This window comes from Pocillopora verrucosa, chromosome 11 (assembly GCF_036669915.1).
Source record: "Pocillopora verrucosa isolate sample1 chromosome 11, ASM3666991v2, whole genome shotgun sequence".
NCBI lineage: Eukaryota > Metazoa > Cnidaria > Anthozoa > Scleractinia > Pocilloporidae > Pocillopora > Pocillopora verrucosa.
Window position 1 is genome coordinate 971,356 of NC_089322.1, and position 24,472 is coordinate 995,827.

General features: G+C 36.4%; 2 protein-coding genes across 2 annotated transcripts; both read right to left on the minus strand.

The window, feature by feature from the left end:
- Positions 1-1,555: 1,555 nt before the first annotated feature.
- LOC131778886 (cannabinoid receptor type 1B-like) lies at positions 1,556-2,704 on the minus strand. The gene has a single exon (XM_059095371.2). The coding sequence runs from the start codon at positions 2,702-2,704 to the stop codon at positions 1,556-1,558; it is 1,149 nt and encodes a 382-aa protein (XP_058951354.2).
- Positions 2,705-4,412: 1,708 nt separating this feature from the next.
- Positions 4,413-5,417, minus strand: LOC136284453 (melanopsin-like). Its single transcript, XM_066174789.1, has one exon. It carries the CDS (start codon positions 5,415-5,417, stop codon positions 4,413-4,415), a length of 1,005 nt encoding a protein of 334 aa, XP_066030886.1.
- Between the last annotated feature and the right edge of the window lie 19,055 nt (positions 5,418-24,472).

Below are 24,472 nucleotides of genomic sequence, written 5' to 3' on the forward strand. Positions count from 1 at the left end.
CCTTTAACTCCTAGAAGTGATAAACATGAAACTTCGAATTCTCCCTGTAATATCCATACATTAATCAGCAAACAGGTAATGACAATATTCAAACTTATCAGGCAGAAGCTGCTATCTTGATCTAGCACCAAGTTCTCATACCTAATTTAAAAGGAAATGTGTAGCAGGTAGACGGGAGTATTAACAATCAGATCTTGGGAGTTAAAGGGTTTAGAGGCGTGGGAATGTTCTCGTAAGTAAGATCCATAGCCACAAATTTTTCACCTCCTCTTTCCTGTTAGAACTTTTGTGTCAACAGAATGTACTTCATATTTAATAGTGTTCACAACAATATAATTTTCAAAAATGTATTGAGGTTTATTTTGGTAGGCGTCTAAAGCCAAATGGTAAGAAAACCCCTCTTAGCAGATTAGAAACGATAAGACTGGGGAAAAAACGTCTTTTTTCTTGCTGGAGAGAAAGCCTAATTTTATGTCGTGAATTTGATGACACAAAGAAACAAAACGAGCAAAAAAGCTTTTTCCTCGGAAAGCAATGCTATCGATAATTTAAAAAATCTTGATGATGCGATTTTGAAACGTGTTTTGTTTAGAACATTCTAGAATGTTCCGTTATTTATCTTGGTATTCGAGGTTATGCTGATACTTATTCCTGAATAAGATATGATGTAATCGAAAGGCCTTATATATTTCGTAAGACATATCCCTATCACTGGAGCTCACATGAAGCTGTTTTTGTTTTCAATCGATAAGCTGACTATATGGTTGTATATTACAGATTACAAAGGACCACTGGACATTTTATCAACAGCAATGACAAATATAAAGTGAAGTTTGGTTATTTAATTTATATGTATATTAAGTTATTGTAATACTTTTTGCAACATTATATTGTGAAATATTGCAGTCAAGTAAATAATTGCTAACGTTCAGTAAAACTTCAATCATAACATCGCCAAAATGTTTCTTTGGTAAACGAAAAACCAGAGGTTTAATTTTGGAGAGCAAAGGCAAATTGATGCGAACCCAAAATGTGTTAATCCAAACAAGGGCAAAAACGCAGCACAGGTCTAAGAATCAAACTATACAGTCTGAGAAAATAGAAATATTTGAGTTCAGTATGAGTTCCTTTGTCATCCAGTGTCGTCAATTTAAGGAAGGTTAAATGTCAGTTTGTAAGCAATTCAAGTTGGGAGGATATTATTCATTGTCAAAGTCGGACTTTGGCTGTTCAACAGAGACCTTTCTTTATTCCATAAAATCTCACTAATGGTCATTACTATGTTCTCAAACTGCTTGATTTCTCAACCACGTTCTCAATGAACTTTTTTCCACGTAAGTCTTCAGAGTTTGCTGAATAGTTGTATTGTCAATTGAAAGTTTCAATGAAGTCCAGTTTGTTGTACCTTTTTAATGAGTTTTATTTTGATGATAGAACACTGAGTTATATTTACGATGAATTTCTCCGTTGTGATGGTTGTAGCTCTATCCATAGGAGACGTCTGATTCATCAGTTATGACCGCTTATGTGTACCAAAAAGGGAGAGGGTCTACCCTTAATCTGTGCTGACATTTTTAAAGCTGAGTAAAGTTATCGTTGACTTGTTCAGTTCAGCACTTGCCAGCTCACCTACCTGACCTCTTGTATCTGTGAGTTTAGTCTCGTTTTCGCTTCTGCTGGACTCTTTATCTTTATTACGATAAACAGTGCTTTTCAGAGACTTCCTGTACTTGGACATGCGCCACGCGTACACAATCGGATCAAACAGAAATTTCAGGTAAAGCAGGTTGTCCGTCATCAAATTCACAACGAGAACCCGTATCCCATACCGAGCAGTAAATATGTCGTCCAGAAAAAATCTGATTGTCATCAGTAGAACTGAAGGCACGAAAAACATGATCATAATAATGAGAAGAACGACGTTTAAACGGAAAAAGCTTCGCTGCACCTGAACGTGTCTTCCCTCCTCGCTTTGGAGTGAGCGCCCTGCGGTCATTTTCTTTTTCATGGTGTAATGCAGAATAATGTATATCATGATGGTGACGAGAACAACAGTGTACCTGTGAAAGAATAAGTCGATGGCGTGTTTGGTCTCCTGTGGAACACCCATCAGAGGCAAACAACAGAAAAGCGTATGATAGAGGTATATAGCAACAACGCTAAGTAAGGCTTTCTTCTTTGTAATCATGCGGCCGTACCTCAGAGGCGATGCCACCACGATATACTGCGTCAATGTAAAGGCAAAAACGATAGATGCCGATATTGAGATTGGAAATGCCGAAAAATACGCTGTAAATTTCATCCAAGATTTACATTTCGTCCATGAAGGATGCTGGAAGTACATCAGCATGAAACAGGCGGCATAGATAGGTTCTTGTATTAGTGCCGTTAGGAGATCCACGATGGCCAAACCGATGAGAAAGTAGCTGGTTGGGTTGCGGAAAATCTTGAGTGGATCGACAAGAAAAGTTACAAGAAGCAAACTGTTGGCCACGATTGTCATGGGCGAAACTATGATGATAAAGATGGACGAGCCGAAAGCTGCCTTTGAAAACTCCTCAACATGCATCATCCCTTCCTGTAAATCAGGGCCAGCTGCCCCGGTATAAACTGAAGAATTTGAAGGTTTTTGGCTCCTTTGTAGCTCTTTGAAATAATCAACGCCTATGTTGAGCAATGTATTATTTGCACAAGTCCAGTTCATCTTAAATATGATGATCAGGGCGCGAAAGAAAAGTAGTGGTTAGAGTCAAGCTCTTCAGTTTATGGTTCAATGCAGAGTCAGAATTTACAATTTTATAATAGAACTTCTGTTAATTAACTAGGGTAAACTTCCCCCTCCTAACAGCGTGAAAACACTTTCACTACTCGTTTATCAACCTTGAGTCTTATTAAAATTAATTTTCTAATTTGTTTATCATGGATGTGAGACGCTGTTTCGCCATTATTAAGAACTTAGACTTGTGATAAGCCTTCTAATTTTAAACTTGCACCGAGTTTGTGCCTTTTAGAAAAGGTTCGATTATTCTAGTAGAGACCCACGCGTGTTGGGATCAAAGAAGAACAAATTATTCAGCATAGCAGGGAATTTCATTTTCCATCTGGATATTTCGCAGTAGTGACATAAACCAAATAATCGAAGTTCTCTTTCAAACAGTAGACCTTGGCAGGATACGAAAATTGGACGTCAATGAATGTTTATACCCAACTATTTAAAAAAGGATGTATTTACAGTGAACTAGAAGTTTATTGAAAAGGTATCAAAGGGTAGATCTGGCCCAACATTTGTCACGATAAAAGAGAAGAATCAATTTTATGATTATTATGGTATAGAGAAAATACTACCGCCCCCATCTTTACCAATGCATTATATGAGGATGACTTAAATTAAAAACATCTTGTAAAAAAAAAAAGAATTGTACTTGAACCTTTAAAACCTAACAGAAAAAAAATATGGAAAACACTTTGTTCAGTTTCCAAAAGAGTTAGGCGCTATTAATCATTTCAAGTGAATAACTGAAATTAAATTCTTCAGGCTTGCGTTGTATTCGACAGAACGTTTGATTCGTCATTAAAAGTATTTGTAGTCCGTTTGTCGGTGCTAAGATAATTTTTCCGTAGTCACTTTGTCTGTGAAAGTATACTGTGTTGAGCCTTAAATATGCCTGTCGAAATTAAGCCAAGAAAAATCGTTTTGTCGTTGCGGACAAAGCGACTGAGTTTGTCGGTTTTTTTGTCTACTTTGGGCTACCTAGAGCCTGGGATAATTAAGTAAAAAAATGTCGGTTTGTCTACATTGACAAACCAATTCAATTTTTCGGAGTTGAACATTTCCAGAGGCCCAGATAATCAAGTTAAACGACGTCAATAAAGCCTTGATTCAAAACCTTGACTTAAATGGTGATATATCGGCACAGTTATACAGCGGTACGAGCGATAAAATTTTCATGACGCTATTTGGTGATCTTCCATATTCCTCCTAAGAAGTGATGTGACACATCTGATTGCCCTCGTGAGAAGCAAATCTTTTTTTAAAACACAGGCGGAGACTGAACAATTTTATTAACACAACCCCTTGTTACGCTTCTATAGGATTATTGCAATATGCTATTTATAAATTAAAGAAATCGTGCATAATGTTTGCGGTTTTCCTATTTGCGTTCATTTTTGCCATTTATCAGCTTCTGTTCTACAATATTTCAAACGAAGGTGATTTAAAAGTTAATTTCCTTGCTCACGAAATTACGTTAATGCTACTCTAACCTTCTCTGGAACTAGACTCTGAGAAATTTGAAATAAAATCGAGATCGAAACTATAGAAAGGTTATCAAGATCTCGAGATTGGATAAGAAGCTTGCGAGGCTTAAGATTTTGCAGAGAACTATGGGCTACCTCGAACTACTATCAATGTTTTAGTCCTGAATGCTTTTAAAGTCCAGGGTCACTACAGTCTCGCGTGACTTGCTAACCTGGGCCATGACACGGTCACTAAAGGTTGTTTCAGGCTCCTCTCTGCCACAGCGCAGGACATTTTTGAGAGCCTGTCGATATTTGGGTATTCGCCATGCGTAGACAAACGGGTCGAGCAGGAATTTCAGGTAAAGCAGGTTGTCGGCCACCATGAGATTGACAATCAGAACTCTTGGAGAGTTGGGGTTTTCGTAGGAATACAAGCGGTAAATCCATAAAATGGCAGACGGCTGAGACGTCAAAAACAAGATGGCAATTAGGAGAAAATTGACGATAATAAACTTGCGTTCCACCCCTGTTTGTTTATTTTCTCTCCCTCTATCGTTCGTGGTCTTGTCTTCTCGAAGACTTTCAGAAGCAGCCATTTTTTTCCTAAAGGCAATGTACAGCAGAATGTAAAAGATAATAGTTACGTAGACCAATGTAATGGAGTGAAAAATGTTATCAATCTTTTGCACGATCTCTTCGGCGATGCCCATGACAGGAAAGAGACTGAACAATATGGAATACGCGTATATGCCCAATACACAGATCACCACCCGCGATTTTGTAACGCGCCGGCCGTATTTTAGCGGCGAGACGACCACAATGTTCTGTGTAATTGTGAAAGCGAGTACTATCAGAAAGGATGCATTCATGGCTGCAACAGCTATCACTTGGCCCACATTCAGAAGAGGTGTGCACGTTGCAAGGGTGTCAGGATGTCTAAGGTACATCATTATGAAGCATGTGGCGTACATGGGCTCTTGCGAGGCGGCTGTTAAGATATCCACAAAGGCCAGACCGATTAGAAAATAGGTAGTAGCAGTCCGAAATATCTTAAATGGATCGAAGAAGAAAACCACAAGTAACAAGCCGTTGGCAAAGACGGTTATGAAGGAAACGATGATAATGTAAATTGCTGATCCGAAGGCAAACTTGAAAAACTCGTCAAATGGATTTACCATGGGCCCCAACGGTACAGGTTGGACAGTTGGGCAAAGTGAAAAATTACCGGTGAAGTTCATCGAAGTACTACAATTCGTCGCATATTTAGAGTCCATTTTCAGTGCTGGTTTGATTTTAAGGTGTGTCACAACTGACCTTGACAACAAGCGGAACGAAATTGTAACTGATTTCTCCCGTTACTAAAGTGATCGACAAATCTATCAACTTTGTTGTATGTGATTATTGTCGTGCTTACAAGGAGGGTAATTGGTTAATGTTTGTGACAGTGGGAAAGCCACCGTTGGAATACTTGATTGATTTCCCCAAAGAATTCACACGTAGGTGTAGTTCCCGCTATGAAATAATTACACAAGTAGCTAGAATTGTAAAGCACACACACGAATTGGGTAAACTTTCAGCACGTTGCTGCAGCTGTAAGTTTGAACTAAATGAAATTCACTGTAATTAAAGTATACATTCTGAGGTTTTAACATGGAAGCAAGAGCGCGTTTTATTATTGCATGTCGGCATGATTCAAAGAGAGAGGCATCAAAGGGCTGCGAATTGTTTTCCTGTTCAGAACTTGAAGAAATTTTCGTAATTGTACCAAGTGCTCCCGGAGAGTATCTAAAGGTGCATAAATACAGTCGATAATTGAAATAGAAAGTGTATTGTAATTTTTTTCTTGCTTTTCTTTTCTACTAGAGGTATTGAAGAAATTTTGAATTTGCCAGTGTGATACATAAGTCTTTGGTTTCTTTCTCAAAATGAATTTCTGAATTCGTTAGAGTAAAATGATATATATTTGTGCTGCAAAAATCTGAAAATTTCCTTGAAGAGAAACTGTCTTGGTATTTGCCATGTACAGATTGGTACGGTTTGTGCAACATTTACCAGAAAGACTTTTCTTCTCAACTTGTCAAATCTAACAAGCCCTTTACAGAGAATAATCTGCTACCACAACAATTTATTTTTCTACTTTGTCAAAAAATCAAGTAAATATGCATATAATGAAATTTTTTAGCTCAATTGGTAGATAAGAGTATTTTTTGAATAAACATATGGTAAAAAAGGAGAGGACAATCTTCAAATCATGTCAGCTATCCACTCGTCATAAAAATTGTAGAATGATATGTTCCCTTTATGTTTACCTTAAACTACGTGATAGATACCTTACAACCACAATTCAATCCATTAGAATATTATCTCAACGAAATGAGAAATCTCAAGCAGACACGTCTAGCTTTTCTACCTTTTCAGTATTAGCCGTAAGCATTTAGCTTAATCATTCATAAGAACGAACATTTTAAAAATTCATAAAAAGTGAAGCATTTTCAACAGATTTGTTTGGATGCACACTTCGGTAAAACTGCTTAACATTCACAAGCAACGCCGAAGGAAAGACAAGAAAACGTATTGAGAAATAGACTTTTCCATTAAAATAAAAGAAAATTTTTTTAAAAAAGTTGAGACGAAAACCTCCGATGTTGGACGGTGTCTGGTTTTGATTTTAAACATGAAAAAATGAAACTTGGAAAAGTTCAAGAGAGGGTATACTTCATTTTGAAATATTTTCGGTTTTTTCACACGAGTGATTCAAACTATTTAGAGGAGTATTCTGGAAACTAACCAGTGTTTTTAGTTCTGTTATTGCCTATTAATCTTTTAATTAATTTTGATTTTAAAATCTCACGCAAAGTTTCAACTAATACCACACGGTTTAAGAAAACAAACACAGAAATATATATTTTAAGAAAAATACAAACAAACACAGAAATTTATATTTTTAGAAAAATCTGGAGATCAGTATAACTAAGTCGGTAACTTGATCTCTCTGTGGATTAATCGCAAGACCGGCTTAGAGTGCTGTTAGAGTACTGCATGGTGCTGTCTTCTACAGAGTAAGGGAAACATGAGAACTGGGAACCAATCGGTGACTGACCCGATGGTTTGTCCGAATTGAATAGCTTTTCTTTCCGTTTTTTTACGTGATCAAAACGAACTTCCTGAAAGCGACAAAATATTGAGACCTGGGTACCATGAGATTGGAGCGAGCAAGAGAACCCAACCATAGGCCCATTACCTTGCGCAAATGTCATTTTTGTTTTTGAACACCTAAAAGAAGCAAGTCAAGAATAAACACAAAGCAATTAACAGAGTCATTACCTTGATTTAGTGCTTCAAACAACATAATTCGGTGTCCAATTGAGTATAACACCCCAGGACTTTTTTTCATATCTAGAAAATATTTCACAAAATGTCATATAATGGAGTGAACATAACCTAGAAAAGCTGCACAAGGTTTCCGAAGGCAACCAGTCGCGAGTATCTAAATTGACAATTGTGCCATGAGGAAACAGCTCCCACCAAGAAAGAAAACTAGTTAAGTGTTGGACAATTTAAAAAGCGCAAGGAAAGTTAAATTAGTTCACATAATTAAACGATTTGTCATCACGTTGACTTTTTCAGACAAATGATAGTTTTATTTTGGACAGGTAACTCAGTTACCAATCCTCACTTTAAATTATGCCTCGGAAAGCATTTCAAAATCCTTCGATTGGGAGCCAGCTGGCATCAACAGAGTCAGCAAGGACTTCTTGCTGGTGAAAAGTCTGTTAGAGGCCTTTGAAAGAAGTGTCTTTGAAAAGTTTATTTTTGAAGTAATTACCATGAAAAGTCTCCTTGTTAGCTGGAAAAATATTACTCTTCTTTTCATTCAAGAATTTGTGCTGGTGGAAATTACATATTTTTTTTTGTAGAACTGCTATTCAAATGGGGTCATTCAGTAAAACTGTTAATCACTTAATCATGTTTTTTGTTGTAAAAAAAACTAACATCACCACAAAACGATTCATTAACAGCAATCCTTTGACAAGCAAACTCATAAATGCCTCTAGGGAGATTGTATTTGCAGGGAATTCGAATATCAACGATTCCTTCGGAAATGTGACCCTCGTCAATTTCCATCCCAGTTTTACGCTAAATCCAATGGACAAAGATTTCTACAAAGTGGCCTTTAGCGCGGCAATTTTCATGTTCATAGCCTTGCTTATCACCATTGTGGCCAATAGCTTTCTCCTCCTTGTTCTTTATATCGATTCATTGAGGATGTTCCGCAACCCAACTTCCTATTTTCTGCTTGGTTTGGCTATAACCGATCTGCTAACAGCTTTGGTACAAGGAACAGTTTTGGCCACACTTTATGTGTTCCTTTACCTTCAACATCCATATTCAATCAAATTGACAACTTTATTACACGCTCTTTAAACGTTCACCGAATTTTGTATAACGACGTCGAATTCGACTATTTTCGCCTTTACCTTGACTCAGTTCAGTGTAGTTTCTTCTCCTCTTAAGTACGGACGTCTGGTAACGAGAAAAAAAAGCGCTTTCAATTGTGCTAGCAATATATCTTTGCTCTGGGATTATTTGGTTTTTTCAATGGTACGATATTCTGCATCGCGATTACCCAGTCATTCAAGGCTATGTATTTGTCGTCATCAATATCAGCATCTTCGTTATGTTGCATCGAGCTATAAGAAAAAAGATTGCCAGAGGATTATCGCGTAAGATCAATACAATAGCAGAGCGAGGTAAACACTTTCATGTACAGCGTAGCTTTGTGCGTCTAAATTTTATGCTTCTTTTCGTGCTAATTTTGTGTTTTGCTTCAGAAGAGGAATTTACATGGGATTTGATGATGCTTATTTTGATACATCTCAAAATTGGAATTAATCCATTTGTGTAAGCTTGACGAGTCCTGCGATATACCGAGAAGCCCTCCGCATCCTTCTTCACCGCTGCAGAAGTGTTGCCAAGAAGTCTCGTCCAATGGGAAAAGAGGATTTGTTCCAGAGTTAATAACTGGCAGAGGTACTTTGTAATGAAAATTGTTACAAGGATGACCAGTTAAAATTATTAAACTACAACGCACGTTTATTCCGTAACACAAAAGAAACAAACCCGTTACCAATGCCACCCAGTTCGCCGCAGACTTGTTCTGATTTTTATTTTTAGCGACCCGTTTGTTTATCTTCAATTGCTTAGCCGAGTTGCGATCTCTTGAGCTCTTGTTAACAGCAAGAAACATAGATGTAAGGCAAATTACGAATTCTCTTAATTTGAAAACCAGCCAAAAAACCAGTACCTTTTAAGTTTTTATCGAATTCATACTGGTAATTTTTTTCATATCGTCCAATTTTTCAGAGCGAAGAGAATTTTCAAAAGCAATAACTTTAAAAATTCATATTTGTACTCATCTCGAAGTTCTTTGGAACCACCTGCTCCCACCCGCAATTTCTATAAAAGGCAAACTTCCTCTTTTTTTGTTTTTTTCTTAGCGACTTCTTTAAGCCATATCGAATCATTCTTTCTCATTTTTATAAGTTTAATACCAGGCCAACTGAAAAAAAGAGCAATGAATCCAGAATGGCTTTTATATCTGTTTAAACGAAAAAAAATCCTGGCGGCGAGGATTTTTATGAAGATAGCATGATTGCTATAAACACCAATTGTCAATTACAGAGTAGATTAGTAAATATTCATCTTCCTGTTTGAGATGGAGCAAGAGCATTTCGATTTTTCTTATAAAAACCTAAACTGAATCACCAGGCAAGCCAATTTCCTAAGCATGCTATTAGAATAAGGATTGCTTCAGGAAATTCGTTTGAAGAGGGCCTCTACGAAAACAGATGAAGGTGAACAGTTCAAAATGCAGCGGAGCTTTGTACGCTTGAATTTCATGCGTCTTGTCGTTCTGATTGTAGGTGGTTTGCCACCACTGATTGCCATAAATATATTTTTTTTGATGACGAAATCATCAAAGCATGATTGCCTTCACTTTCTGGGAAGACAGGAAGTTAAAATGATTAGGCACGATGCCAAAATTAAAAAAAAAAAAAATCTTGAGGTAGTGCTCTAAATAATCTCATTATATCTAAGCTCCAATCGTTTGGTGAATCTCTATGCCAGGTTGCGGTGAATCCAACCACCGAAAAAAAAAAAATAAATAAAATAAAAAAAAAAGATAAAAAAATATGAGGTATAAATTTTAGTATTCTTTTTATAATCGGACTTTTTTATTTAATTTCAGGTTCACAAAACGCATATCGAGATGACGCACTACTAACATGGCGCCCCATTCTCCAACGGAGTGATCTCTTTTTCTAAGGTGTAGCACCACTTTCGATGAAAGAAACCAAAAATAATATCCATCAATTTGTCATCTCAAATTAAAGTTTCAATATATTCGAAATATGGTCCTATATCTTAGAGATAAAAAAAAATATCAAGTCTCACGCAGCAGAGAATTCTGTTTCATCGAAAGCTTTTCATTTAGGCATCAATAAACACAATAATTAATACATCGACAACCGAATGCTCTCGGGATCTAAGAGAAGTGTTAATTTTTCCTGCCCAAAAACTGCTCTGTAGAAAATGAACGAAACCTTTTGAAAAAAAGCCTTTTACATACCTGCTTTATGTCCCTTTTGAAGAAAGCATAAGCTATAGGGTTTATTCCAGAGTTGACAACTTGTAAAGGGACTTTGTAATGAAAATCTTTACAATGATAACCAATTAAAATTATTAAACTACAACGCATGTATATTCCGTAACACAGTAGAAACACACTGGTCACTAATGCTAACCATTTTACTGCTGACCTGTTCTGAGTTTTAACTTTAGCGACCCTTCGATTAAACTGCAGTTGTTTCGCTAAGGTGCGATCTCTAGAGTTCTGCTTGTAAACAACAAGAAACATGGATGCAAGAAAAAATATTAAAATTACACACGAGATTACCTCGTAAAATAGATACAAATAGCCTTCGATTCGATGCAATGAAAAGAATCCCATCAATAATGTAGTCAGAGTAAAAAGAAAAGGAATACCCCAAGATGTTAGAACCATTTGAATGACTCGGCGGCGCTTCATAAGAGTCAAGTATTTTAAAGGTTTCACGACAGCGATATATCGTTCAAATATCAAACTTAACAAGTTGGTTCCAGACGCGTAAAGTATGAACACCCACACGTACATCGTTAGTCGGAGATCATCATCGGAAATGTGCTCATTTATCATAGCGTAGAGAAAACGTGAAGGAGCAGCAATCATTCCAACACAAAAATCAGCCACTGCTAAAGACACGATGAATGTGTTGGTTTTGGTGCGAAGCTGACGTTTACTGCAAAAGAGGAAGATGACAAATCCATTTCCAACCATCGTTAGGATGCAAAGGAACCAGCCGAGAAGCCAGAACCACGTCTCCATCGAAATTCTTTTTGATGGCCACTTCTAGAACAACTTTAGTTTTTAATAAATCGAGAAGAATTATTGTCTATAACCTTATTCATCATAGCAATGACGTCAAAAACTTTCAAAATTTAAGTGAAACCACGATACGTAGGAGGTTTCCGTGGGCTTTGCAGGGAAACATAGACGCCGACATCGGCCATATCTGGCATTTTTTTTTCATTTTTATTAAATTATTATTGGAAGAATTGATATAATTTTCGATAACTTTTCAACTTTCAATTGTTTGGATGAGATTATGTACACACGGGAAAAAATTATCTTTATTTTTGGATATGGCTCTCCAATAACATAAAAAAGGAAAAATAATTATTTATTTACTATTCGATTGAAATATATTTTCTCAATAAATGCTCTGGGCGATAAAAACACACAAACCTATCAAAATTCGTCTTATAAAAATTTAAGTCGAGTTAATATTTGTTGTGCCAGCCCCGTGTGAATTAAACGATTTTTTTCACAAAAAAATACCAAAATATTTAAAATATACAATCCCTTAAGTAAAGAACTTTTAGAGGAGGAGTTTGATTAAGCTGAAACTGAATATCACCGAGGTTTATCCCTTATGAAAGTGACGAAAACTTGCCCGATTTGGCAGCGCCCAATATAGTAAGCATGGCGCTCTGGATAAACTACTCACATAACTCAAATTAAGCTGAATAAAAAACAGCCCGACAACATAATTGAGAACTTGAATCACTCACCGCGCCTTTGTGCTGGTTAGTACAGTTTTTCTGTCCCATTCTAACCGAAAAAATAGTTTACGATTATTAATGCCAATGCGAAAGTAGTTTCATACGCCGAGAACGTCTCAGTAAAAATTACAATTTAAGAGAAATTTTAAAGCAAAAACATGGCAATCGATAGGCTGTGTGCGTTGTTTACTTCAAGACAATACAGACTGTGGCACTTAGTTCGGTCTGCGCTTTTCGTGGACATTTTTTAGTAAACATGAGCTCCCTCGGCGAGGTCTTCCAGCTCACGATCATCTAAGCAGCCAAAGCGCTGTGGTTCTAACTTTTCCTCTTTTTTTTCTGCTTGGGCTCAGAAGGGAAAGTGATTGCTAAACCCCACATCAAAATTTTTAATTTTTTTCCATTTCTAATTCTGTCATGTGTACTTGAATTTTTTCTGCAAGTATTGCGAAAGCTTTGGAGTTTTAGATGATTTCAAATTGTGTCGGCAAGCGCAGGAAGCTAAACGTCCCAACTGTGTATACGCACTCTCATCTAAATTTCCCCGTTGACCAATGAAAGCTCGGTCGCGTACTCAATCTGAATTATTTTATAAATAGAAATTTAAGCTCACTTTTAAATTAACTTTGTCGTCAGATGTTGCCGAGCTGACTGCTAAAGGTACCCAATTAGCGCTGCGGCACGTGCGTCCTCCACCTGCAAATAAGCTTAAAGCCTTGAACTAAGCATGCAAGACTACTCATGGCCTCAAACTATCTGGCAGGCGACAACACGCGCTTACTGAGACACCAATACTAAAGTCCTGCTCGTGGGCTAAATGCCCAATATCATCTTTTCCTTAGCATGTGCGCTTCTTTTCAAAAAGAAAATGGTTGTTTGTACAACACACTAACAAAGCCTAAAAACCTGTCACGAAGACTTGTTTCATGAAAGCGCTGTCCTTTAAGAATTTCCTTGCCATTAGACCAGTCGATAGCATGAGTTTTATGCTTGTTGAGTAATTTCCTGTTAGTCTAACAAACATTCTCTTTAAAAAGCATTTCCATCTAATGAAAAAGCCTTTTAAACGTCATATCAAAGTCGTCTACGCTACCGAACGAAAATTTGCTAAAGGAAAGGTGTTTATATCAAACAGTCAAATAATTTTGACATTGACCAGCAAAGGTAAATTACGTGAAAATTTCAACTTATGGAGAAGTTGACATGTATACAAATCAGCTACCGGAGGCAAAAATGTAAAAATGTCAGGTCTTCTATCCCAGCATTCCTCGTTTCAAAGCTATGTTTGATATAGTTTATCAACAAGAACATAATGGTCTAAAGCATTGAAGAGAACAGACAGTGGACGCGGCGGACAGCAAAATTGAGGTGGAATATGATCTACTTTCTCTTATTTCAAAATGCATTAGACAAGTTAATAAATTTAGTTTTAGGAACCGGATATCTTTTACACTGAAATACCAGTAGGCTTCACTAATTTTAAAAAAAGTAACTTCCTCTAGCAAAGAACAGTCTCGATATATTCGATATGATGTGTGGATATGAGCATCACAATCGTATATAATTGCACCGAAATATTTTTCTTGGTTACAGTGCAAGCTATTTTAAAAACTAGATATCAATTAAGAGAAGGTAATAATCCATCTCACACGGCTTGACAGCCGATTGTCCTCTGAACTAAGAGAAGTGCTAGGTTTATGCATCAACTGAAGTCTTTCCTCCAATTCCTCACCAAATGCTATTAAAATTAACAACACCTTTTGAAAAGGAGCTTTTTACATTCTTTTTTTATGTCCCTTTTGAAGAAAGCATAAGCTATAGGGTTTATTCCAGAGTTAAAAACTTGGAGAAGTACTTTGTAATGAAAATCGTTACATTGATGACCAATTAAAGCTAATAAACTACAACGCGTGAATATTCCGTAACAAATAAGGAACACACAAGTTACTAAAGCCACCCATTTTACGGCGGACGAGTTCTGAGTTTTAACTTTAGCGAATCTTTGATTAAACTGCAGCTGCTTCACCAAAACGCAATTTTTAGATCGTGTCTTACATACAACAAGAAACATGGATGTAACGCAAAATGTTAAAATTACGCTTAGGATTACTTCGAACAAAAAATACAAACAGCCGCTGATATTCCTGCTACTATCGATTGAATTGAGTCTTATCAACAGTACAGTTAGAGTGAAAAAAAGAGAAATTCCCCAAGATGCAAGAACCATCTGAATGACTCGACGGCGCTTTATAAAAGTCAGGTATTCCAAAGGTTTCACGACGGCGATGTATCGCTCCAGTACTAAACTAAACAAATTTGTTCCAGATGCGTAAATGAAGAACACCCATACGCTCATTACAAGTAAACTTGCTTTTTTATCGGAGATGCACTCAGTTACCATGTTGCATAGTGAACGTGAAGGGACAGCAATCATCCCAACACAAAAGTCGGCCATTGCTAAAGACACGATGAATATGTTGGTTTTGGTGCGAAGCTGACGTTTACTGCAGACTAGGAAGATGACAAATCCATTTCCAACCATCGTGAAGATGCAAAGGAACCAGCCGAGAACCCAAAACCACGTTTCCATTGAAGTTCTTCTTGATAGCCGTCTGAGAATATTCAATTGCTTTCTTCGTTAAAGAGAAAAGAGTTTTAACAGCATTAAAAAGAAACGATTGCGCAGATGTCGCAATTGAGGTCTTATCCTTGCGTAATAACCAATTGGGCCAACAGGCATTGTTATGTTAAGTCCAATTAAGGCTGCAAACATCGATCACCCGTAAAATGATTTTGTCAGACGCTTTGACGCACAGAGTTTGACGCCTGTTTGTTGGTTTTCAAGAAGCATGGACTAATCAGAAATCTTAGAAAAACCGGAACATTTTCTTCGTCATTGTTTTATTTCGCAAAAAAAAACAAAAAAAAACAAAAAAAACAAAAAAAACAAAAAAAAACTGGTACAGAGCGCTCTTTTGAAAATAATGGAAAGAATAGAATAGAAGAACAAATTAGAGGTGAATTAATAAACTGACCTTTATTCAACGTGAGGCCAAACTCGCCCCCTTTGATTTTCAAATGATTGACTTTACATCAGAAATTTCAACTGAATTTTGATATCCTCCTTTTTGGAATGATCATATTTTTAATCGACCAACTAGTATCCTTCAATCTCTAAGTTAGGAAACCGCCGAGAAATAAAACCCTTGGAGTTTAATTTATACCTGGATCTTTTCTCAGATTCTTATCCTTTGTTAGAGAAGTGCGGGTTTTGAGGAGAAGTAGATAAATAAATTCATGTTAGTTCACGTTTGTTCACGTTTGTTCACGTTTGTTCACGTTTATTCACATTCTTACAAGTCTTATAGAACCAGCTGCTTTGACCCACAATTTCAACGAAAACTCTTCTGTAACCTTCACTTTTCTTTTTAAAATTGCTTCTTTATCGAGCAATTTATGATATTATTTTTGAAGCAATCCCATCATTTGTCCCACAATCTGTCAAGTAATAGCTCATCTTAGGCTTATTGAGCCTGAAGACTGAGCCGATTTGTTTTCTCGCAAAGAACAAATTAGTCCAAAAATATTATAAAGCCATTTTGCTTCCCTCTATTCTGCAAAACAATTTCAATGTGAAATAGCTTTGTTTTATCAACTGAGTTGATAATGCCAATTGGCCACCGTGGAGGGTTTCAAAGCTGACGTCTCGAATACTAGCTCTTCTTCAGAGCGAAAAGACGAAGGGCTGACGCTCGAAACCTCAGCTTTAGAAACTCATCAACACAGTTAAGAAAACCCTATGATCTCTTGATAAAACCACATTATTGTGCTATATCCCCCACGGACACAGCAACACAGTTTCTTTAGAAACTTGCCGCCTTTGTTCAATTTGGTATTAGTCACATAGAAGGCTGTGAACGCGAGTTACTTCGCTGTATGTTATACATATTACTTGAAGCAAATCATTTGATATCTGTTATTCATTTTCCGTTTGTAAGGGACGACTATTTCCAATTTCTACGAAAGCTGAGCTTTTTTTTTAAGAAAAGGAGTAAAGGAACCAGTTGTTGGAATTTTGCCGAGGGGCAATATTTTTAACGGATTCTGAATATAACGAAGATAGCGCTCTACTATACATATTTTAAAAACTTGTAACTTTTAAGGAACAGAGTGGAGTATTTATTTTGTCACAGTATGCAAAACATGAATACTAAAATAAATACATTGATAAACTCAACAGGTTTGTTACAGAAGACGCTTTGACTCACGGAGTTTTAATCCTATTTACTGTTTTTTTTCCAGATGTATGCACCGTTTACGACAAATATTTATTATTGTGATGATTTTAAAGTTATTGATCGGTCAGTGTAAAGCCAAAGTCACCTCCTTTTATTATCAAGTAATTGACATTACGACATAAATTTCAGGTAGATTTTGTATCCCTTTAATCATTGCTTTTTTAGGATAATTACATCTTTAATAGACCGACTCCGCTAACGTCCTACGATTTCAAAGTTCGGAAACAGCCGAGAAATAAAAACCTTTCAAGTTTCTATTAAATTTACACCAGGACATTTTTTGCTTTATTTGAGTTACCAGAGTAAAGAGGGTTTTAAGAAGTAGTTGCTGTATGCATTCATATTTGGATTAACATATGTAAGGTTACCCAGCTGCTTGGAACAACGCTTTTTCATAAAACCAACTGTCACCTTCAAATTGCTTCTTTAAGCCACTCATGACTTTTATCATCGGTCTCACACTATGTCAAGTACTTGCAATCTTCAGACTGATTGATCTTAAAGCCATTTTCACTTCTCTCTATTTTTACGAAAAAAACTTAGTTGTCGCATGCTATACTGCAAACGCGTTTAATATTTACCACATGATTTAACGCAAAGACTTAAATTTCTTTAGTTCATTTTTCATATAAATGGCTCGATCTGAGAACCACGACGGAACAAAGCCTGAGAGATGTTGCTTCTTAAGTGACAGCGGACGCTTTAATTATTTCCTTATGGCAATCTCAAAAACTCAAAGGAGTATTTTGAGTAAGAGTAGATTTGGAATAAATTGAGCGGATTCTGAGCAAAGCGAGGATATTTCTTAACAGTTCCTGTTTCTAATCCCTCAGGAAAAGAAATAGAGAATTCATCATAAGATAGACATGGTTTGAAATATAGATAGACACGAAATATAGATAGTCAGAATTTGAAATATAAACTTTGATCGTGACTTGTGAAAAGAAGCCCCTTTTTGTTTCAACATTGCTCAGAAACTTAGACACATGTGCAAGCTAGGATTTCGCAATTTTATAGCACAAAAATTATTCCGGCGCGTTTTTATGCAAAGCATGCATTCTTATTCGCTGAGAAAAGTTCCTCAAAATGGTTATAGGAGATCCTCTAGTTTAATATGCAGGGATTCATTAATTAGAATTCTAAATTGCCCTTTTCAGCTCGACGTTAAATCTGAATAGTTCGTCTGCAGGGGCAGTGAATTATGCGGGAACAATCTCTGTAAAAGTCGTTGATAAATAGATCCATTACGATTCTATAAAGAGCAGATTAATTGAAATAAAGTTGTAAATCAAGCTCTTCACCGAAAGAGCATGTCGCTCCTTATCTACCAAGTCCAAGTCCCAGCATTTAGCTGCTATCTCCACTTTTCTACAGCTACTGACGTTTCTTGAATACTCTTTTAAGCTCTGCTTTTATGTCTCTCTTGAAAACAGCATAAGCTAAAGGGTTTATTCCAGAGTTAACCACCTGCAGCGGCATTTTGTAATAGAAATCGTTACAGTCGTTGTTATCATGTAAGACTGAGATACTACAACGCAGAAGCAATCCGTAACATAACAGGAAGACACTTGTAACTATAATCATCATTTTGACTACCAAGTTGCTTTGAGTTTTAATTTTGATCCGCTGGTTGAGGACGTTATGCTGCAGCTGTTTAGCTACAGTTTGACCTCGACGGTTGTTATAAACAACTAGCAACGTAGGCAGAACGCAAAAAAAGGAAAACAATACAAAGGATAACATCGAAAGACATAAATGATAAGCCGTTAATGAGAAGGGTAACATCAATTGGAATTTCTTCGACATTTAGTACTCTGTCGATCGACAATAACGATAATCACTGCGAGAGGAATTCCCCAAGAAATAACAGCCATCTGAGTGACTCTGCGGCGCGTTACAAAAGTCACGTATTTAAATTTTACCACGGCGATATAGCTTCCAGATCTAAACTAAGCAAGTTTGATCCAGATGCATAGACTATGAATATTCTTATATACAGCACAAGTAATCCTGCTATATTTGGTGGGTTGCATTTTGCAAGGTTGCAAGTATAAGGTGAAAGAACAGCAATCATCCCAACTCAAAAATCAGCCACTGCTAAAGACACGATAAATGTGTTGGTTTTAGTGCAAACCTGACGTCTTCTGCAGACGAGAAAGATAACAGATTCATTTCTAACCATCGTGAGGATAGAAAGGAATCAGGCAAAAACCCAAAACCTCGTTTCTATTGCTTAAATTTCCTTCTTTCTGGCTTCCAAGGAAATTGCATGTATTTGAAAGCTGTAAGAAAGTGTTATTGAGTTTTAACGAAGCGTTAGTTATTTTACTGAACCATACGGTTTCATTGTTTCAAGTTATTTCTTAACGCTATTAGAAGAATATTGTTTCCTTAAATAGCGATTACATCTTGGAGCATTCAGCTGGTCAAATATTGCTTTGCTTATGGCAAACTAATTTTTCAGACTTAATTAAAAAATCATTGAATTTATCCTTCCAAATGTAATTCAATCCTGTAGCAAAACCATCGTACAATTCACATCTTTGGGCCAAATATCGGTTAAACTTTTAGATTTTAAAACGCGCTTTCAGATTTACGGACGCAGTTTTACATATTTTAGTAATTTTCCATGAGTATAACCAATAAGAAGTGATGGGTGCTGCTCTGATTATTTAAAAATTTCTTTATCCGTGTCAAGACCAACGGCAAAGGCAAAGAATCCCTGGAAGTGAATGCTTTCGAAGAACACAATTCGGAGTAAAATTAGAAGTTGCACTCCTCGCAGTCTTTTTGCATCGTTGAAAAAAGGAAAACGTGTATGTAAGGCGCTGAAATTTGAAAAAATAAATATGAAAAATATACACCTTTTCTTTTCCCATGAAAGAGCAGAATAAATTAAAGAGACCATTTTAGAAAGAAAAATATAATAGCTGCTGCCAAAATAAAAAAAAAGTGTTTTTCATATTGCAACATGTTTTAAAACGGTAGCATAGGGACATATATGTGTTTTTCATGAAGTAAAAGTAACTTCGCAAAGCTATCCAAGTTATTGGAAAGGAACAGTCGTAAATATCACGATCCATTTTTGATCAAAGGTAATTAACAAATCGATTCCAAGTTGCCGTGCGTCTGTTCAGTAATAGATCACAGATGACGTCAAAATGTGGTAAGAACAAAAAAGTGGCACACGAGGCACAGCCGAGTGTGTCACTGATGTTCTTACCACATTTTGGCGTCCTCTGTGATCTATTACTAAACAGACGCACAGCAACTTGGAATCTATTTGTTTTATATAATAAAGAATTAAAAAAAAAGTTTTAATTATGACGTCATCTATGCGTCTGTCCTCCAATAGATCATAAGTGAGAACCAATCAGAATGCATACATAGCTGAGCTTATTATATAAATTGGAAATAGATTGACCAGATTCGGAGCAGGCCATATATGGAAATGGACTTTATCATTACTTTGTCACTTGAATTAATTGAGAATACAAACATGTATTGACAAATGTAGTTCCCTAGTTTGTTATGGACCAAAGTTCCTTTTTGTTTAAAAAGTGGCCAGATGTTAACGCAGATACAAGATATAATTTATCAATTTCTTGAGATATAAATTATCTTCACGTCTAATCTTGCACGCGGTTTTGAATGTCATACAAGGCGTGCGTTTATTCGCTGTGAACAGCTTTTAAAAGTGTTTCTCTGCTTTGAAAACTGAGCCAAGTTAGAGCGTGACTGTTCGTCGTGCTGGTAGTGGATTCGGCGATTGAAATTTCAGTCCAGTCCTTTCAGTCCAGTCCTTTCAGTCCAGTCCTTTCAGTCCAGTCCTTTCAGTCCAGTCCTTTCAGTCCAGTCCTTTCAGTCCAGTCCTTTCAGTCCAGTCCTTTCAGTCCAGTATCACGTAACAGCTCTCTGCAGTAGCAAAAGCTTCGAAAACATCGATATCCGGTCTTAAATCTTGGAAATTTAGGCAAAATAAACTCTACATTCTTACATAGTTGTGTTATTTTTTGTTTATTGGGATCTTTTGAACTAACCATAAATTAAAATAAGAATTTATATATCATAGATGGATCTACAACCGAACACGGTAACGTTCTACAAGAAGTATCGTCAAAAAAGTCTATGCACTAGATGAAATTGTTGTTTCTTAAGTACTAAGAGAGGCTGTGTATTGAATCAACAACGCCTCTTGAAGAAAAGTCTCTTACATTCTCACTTTATATCTCTTTTGAAGAAAGTGCGAGCTATAAAGTTTATTACAGAGTTAATAACTTGTAGAGGTACTTTGTAATGAAAATCGTTACCAAGATGACCAGTTAAAACTAATAAAATACAACGTATCAGTAATCCGTAACACGAAACATACTCGTTACCAATGCGACCGATTTTACTGCTGAGCTGTTCTGAGTTTTCACCTTAACGACCAGCTGATTATACTGCAAGTGCTTTACTAAAACGCGCTCTTTAGAGTTCTGCTTGTAAACAAGAAAAAACATTGATGTAAGGCAAAACATTAAAGGTGCGCATAACATTACCTCGAAAAGCAAATACACATAGCCGCTAATACGATAGATCAAATTGAATCTGATCGGCGATATAACCATAATGAATAGAAAAGGAAGGCCCTAAGGAAAGAAAACCATTTGAATGACACGGCGGCTCGTCATAAGAGTCAAGTATTTCAGAGGTTTCTCCAGAGCGACATATCGTTCCAATACCAAACTAAACATGTTTGATCCAGATGCATACACTATGAAAACTCTTACATAAGTCACAAGTAAGTTTGTTGTATAATTGGAGGTGCACTCATTCGCCTTATCATCATCATTATTATTATTATTATTATTATTATTATTGTTATTATAGTGCAGAGAAAATGTGCAAGGGACAACTATCACACCAACGCAAAATCTGCCACGGCTAAAAGACACTTTGCGTTGCGAAGCTGACGTTTACCGCAGACGAGGAAGATGACAAATGCATTTTCAACCACCGTGAGGATAGAAAGGAACCAAACAAGAACCCAAAACCACGTTTCCATTGAATTTCTTTTCAATTGCTATCCAGGACTTTTCAGCTGTTTTCTTGGCTAGAGTGAAGATAATTTTCAACAGTTTCTGGAAAGAAAAATTGAGTTGATATAGAGGTGTTAAATATAAAACCATTTGGCCTCACGTTTGCGGAAAAACTAATTACGCCAAAAGACATTGTTATGTTAAGTCCGTTTATGGCTTCGAACATACATCGACCTAAAATGTTTTTGTCAGATGTACTAACGCACAGAGTTTGACGCCTATTTGTCGGGTTTTCAGAAGTATGGACCAATCATATCGACACGTCTTGTCTTGTAATGTGAGGCTCCCTTTATTTCAGTACAACTGAAAATTTGACGCAGATGAAAGATTTAATAAATTTGATGAGACAAGAATTATTCATAAGCACAACTAATGCACTTTTTTGTTTAATGTCACGCAAGGTGTACGTTTATTTGCTGATCTTTTCCGTTAAAGGCCGTTGGTCTTCAAAGACATGGTTTTCGACGAATATAATTTTCAGCTTGCTCTCATTTCCAGCTTGACGCGAAACCTTAACAATTCACTATCGGAATTTTTCATAGAGATTCTCAATACTGCGGAACCCGAAAAGTATTTAACAAATAGATTGTATTTACGTGCATCTCTTTAGTAATAGATTATCATGACGTCAAAATATAGTAAGAATAAAAAAAGGCATACGAGGCGCAGCCAAGTGAGTCACTGATGTTTTTACCGTATGTTGACTTCTTCTTTGATCTATGACTGAACAAACCCATGGCAACTTAGAGGTTTTTTTTATGATGATAGCAAACCAAAAATTTGTCAATGGTGACGTCATCTTTACATCTGTCTTCATCAGTCGAAACCAATGAAAATTCTTATGAAATTCAGCTTATTTACTTACCAAGGTGAGCGTAAGAGTTTGCGTGTACGTCAGAGAGTAAGAAAAACCCTAATTGCGAATGTTTTTGTTATGGTCACATAATAGCTAAAAAACCAGGTGTAAACAGAAGGGTAAATTTTCTATCCATTTTGCTGTTTGAACTATAACAAGAGCATTTTAGGTTGTCTTCTTGTAAATCCTAATATACATTAACATCTTTTCCTTAACAAGTGCGCCACTTTTCCAACACACTAACAGAAATTAAAAGCCTGTCGTCATGGCTTATAAAGAAAAAGTAACGGTGTAAGATTACTTACACTTATCATAAACAATTTCCTTGAAAGTCACCCAATATAGAACATGACTTTAAAACTTCTCGAGTAAAAAACGCTCATTGGTGAAAAGTACATTAAATATCAGTTAAGATAAGAATTAATACGTCGCAGACGGATCCACACTCGGGATTCCGAAGGTAACCTATATAGCAACTGCTCTGTGGTGAATCATCGACTCCTTTTGAAAAGAAGCCTTTTACATTCTTTCTTTATGTCTCTTTTGAACAGAGCGTAAGCTATAGGATTTAATCCAGAGTTAATTACTTGTACAGGTAATTTGTAATGAAAATCGTCGGTACATTTATGACCCCTTAAAAGTGAAAAACTACAACGCATGAGTATTCCGTAACACAATAGAAACACACACGTTACCAATGCCACCCATTTTACTGCTGACGTATTCCGAGTTTTAACTCTAGTGATCCGTTGATTAAACTGCAACTGCATAGTTAAAGTGCGATCTCTAGAGTACTGCTTGTAAACAACAAGAAACATTGATGCAAGACAAAATGTTAAAATTACGCATAATATTACCTCGAAGAGCAAACAAAAATATCCTGGGAAAGTCCTGATGCGATCATTTGAATTGAATCTAATCGCTTGCAACGATAGAGTCAAAGAAAAAACAAAAGGAATTCCTCAAGAGGTAAGAACCATTTTAATGACTCGGCGGCGTTTCATAAAAGTCAAGTATTTCAAAGGTTTCACGACGGCGATATAGCGTTCTAATACTAAAAGAACCAAGTTTGTTCCAGAAGCGTAAGTGAAGAACAACCACATACTTATTACAAGAAATCTTGCTTTTTTATCGGAGAAGCATTCATTTTCCATTTGGCACAGAAATCGTGAAGGAGCAGCGATCATCCCGACACAAAAGTCAGCCACTGCTAAAGACACGATGAATGTGTTAGTTTTGGTGCGAAGCTGACGTTTTCTGCAGACGAGGAAGATGACAAATCCATTTCCAACCATAGTGAAGATGCAAAGGAACCAGCCGAGAACCCAAAACAACGTTTCCATTGATCTTTTTTTTTCAGAATGGCTTTCTAGGATTTTTCAATTGCTTTCATTTTTAGAGCGGAGAGAGCTTTCAAACGTTTTAAAAGGAAAAATTGTGTGCCTACGTGTTTAATAAAACCATCTTGTCTCATCGGGCTACACTTTGCGTAAACGTTAATTATGTCAATAGCCATTGTTATGTTAAGTCACGTTTAAAGCCGCAGACATCAATCATTCTTTAAAAATATTTTTTAGACGCTTTGACAGACGGAGAAGCATGGGCCAATCAGAAATTGAGAACAAAAGAAGGAGGTTTTGTAATCATCATTCAATGTGTGCTCTTTCTCCAAAATTATGGCACATCATTAGTATTGCAAAATGGTGTAAATAAGGTCTGAAAACGAAGAAAGTTAACCTCCCTTTTTTTTTTCTAATGCTAGCAAAACAGATATCTTCCATCACAAAAACATGACACCAAAATTATTATTTAATGAGTTTTGGCCGAGATCGATT

Bases quoted from the DNA above. Each gene is read 5' to 3' on its own strand.
- LOC136284453 (XM_066174789.1), bottom strand. From the start codon at position 5,417: ATGGTAAATCCATTTGACGAGTTTTTCAAGTTTGCCTTCGGATCAGCA.
- LOC131778886 (XM_059095371.2), bottom strand. From the start codon at position 2,704: ATGAACTGGACTTGTGCAAATAATACATTGCTCAACATAGGCGTTGAT.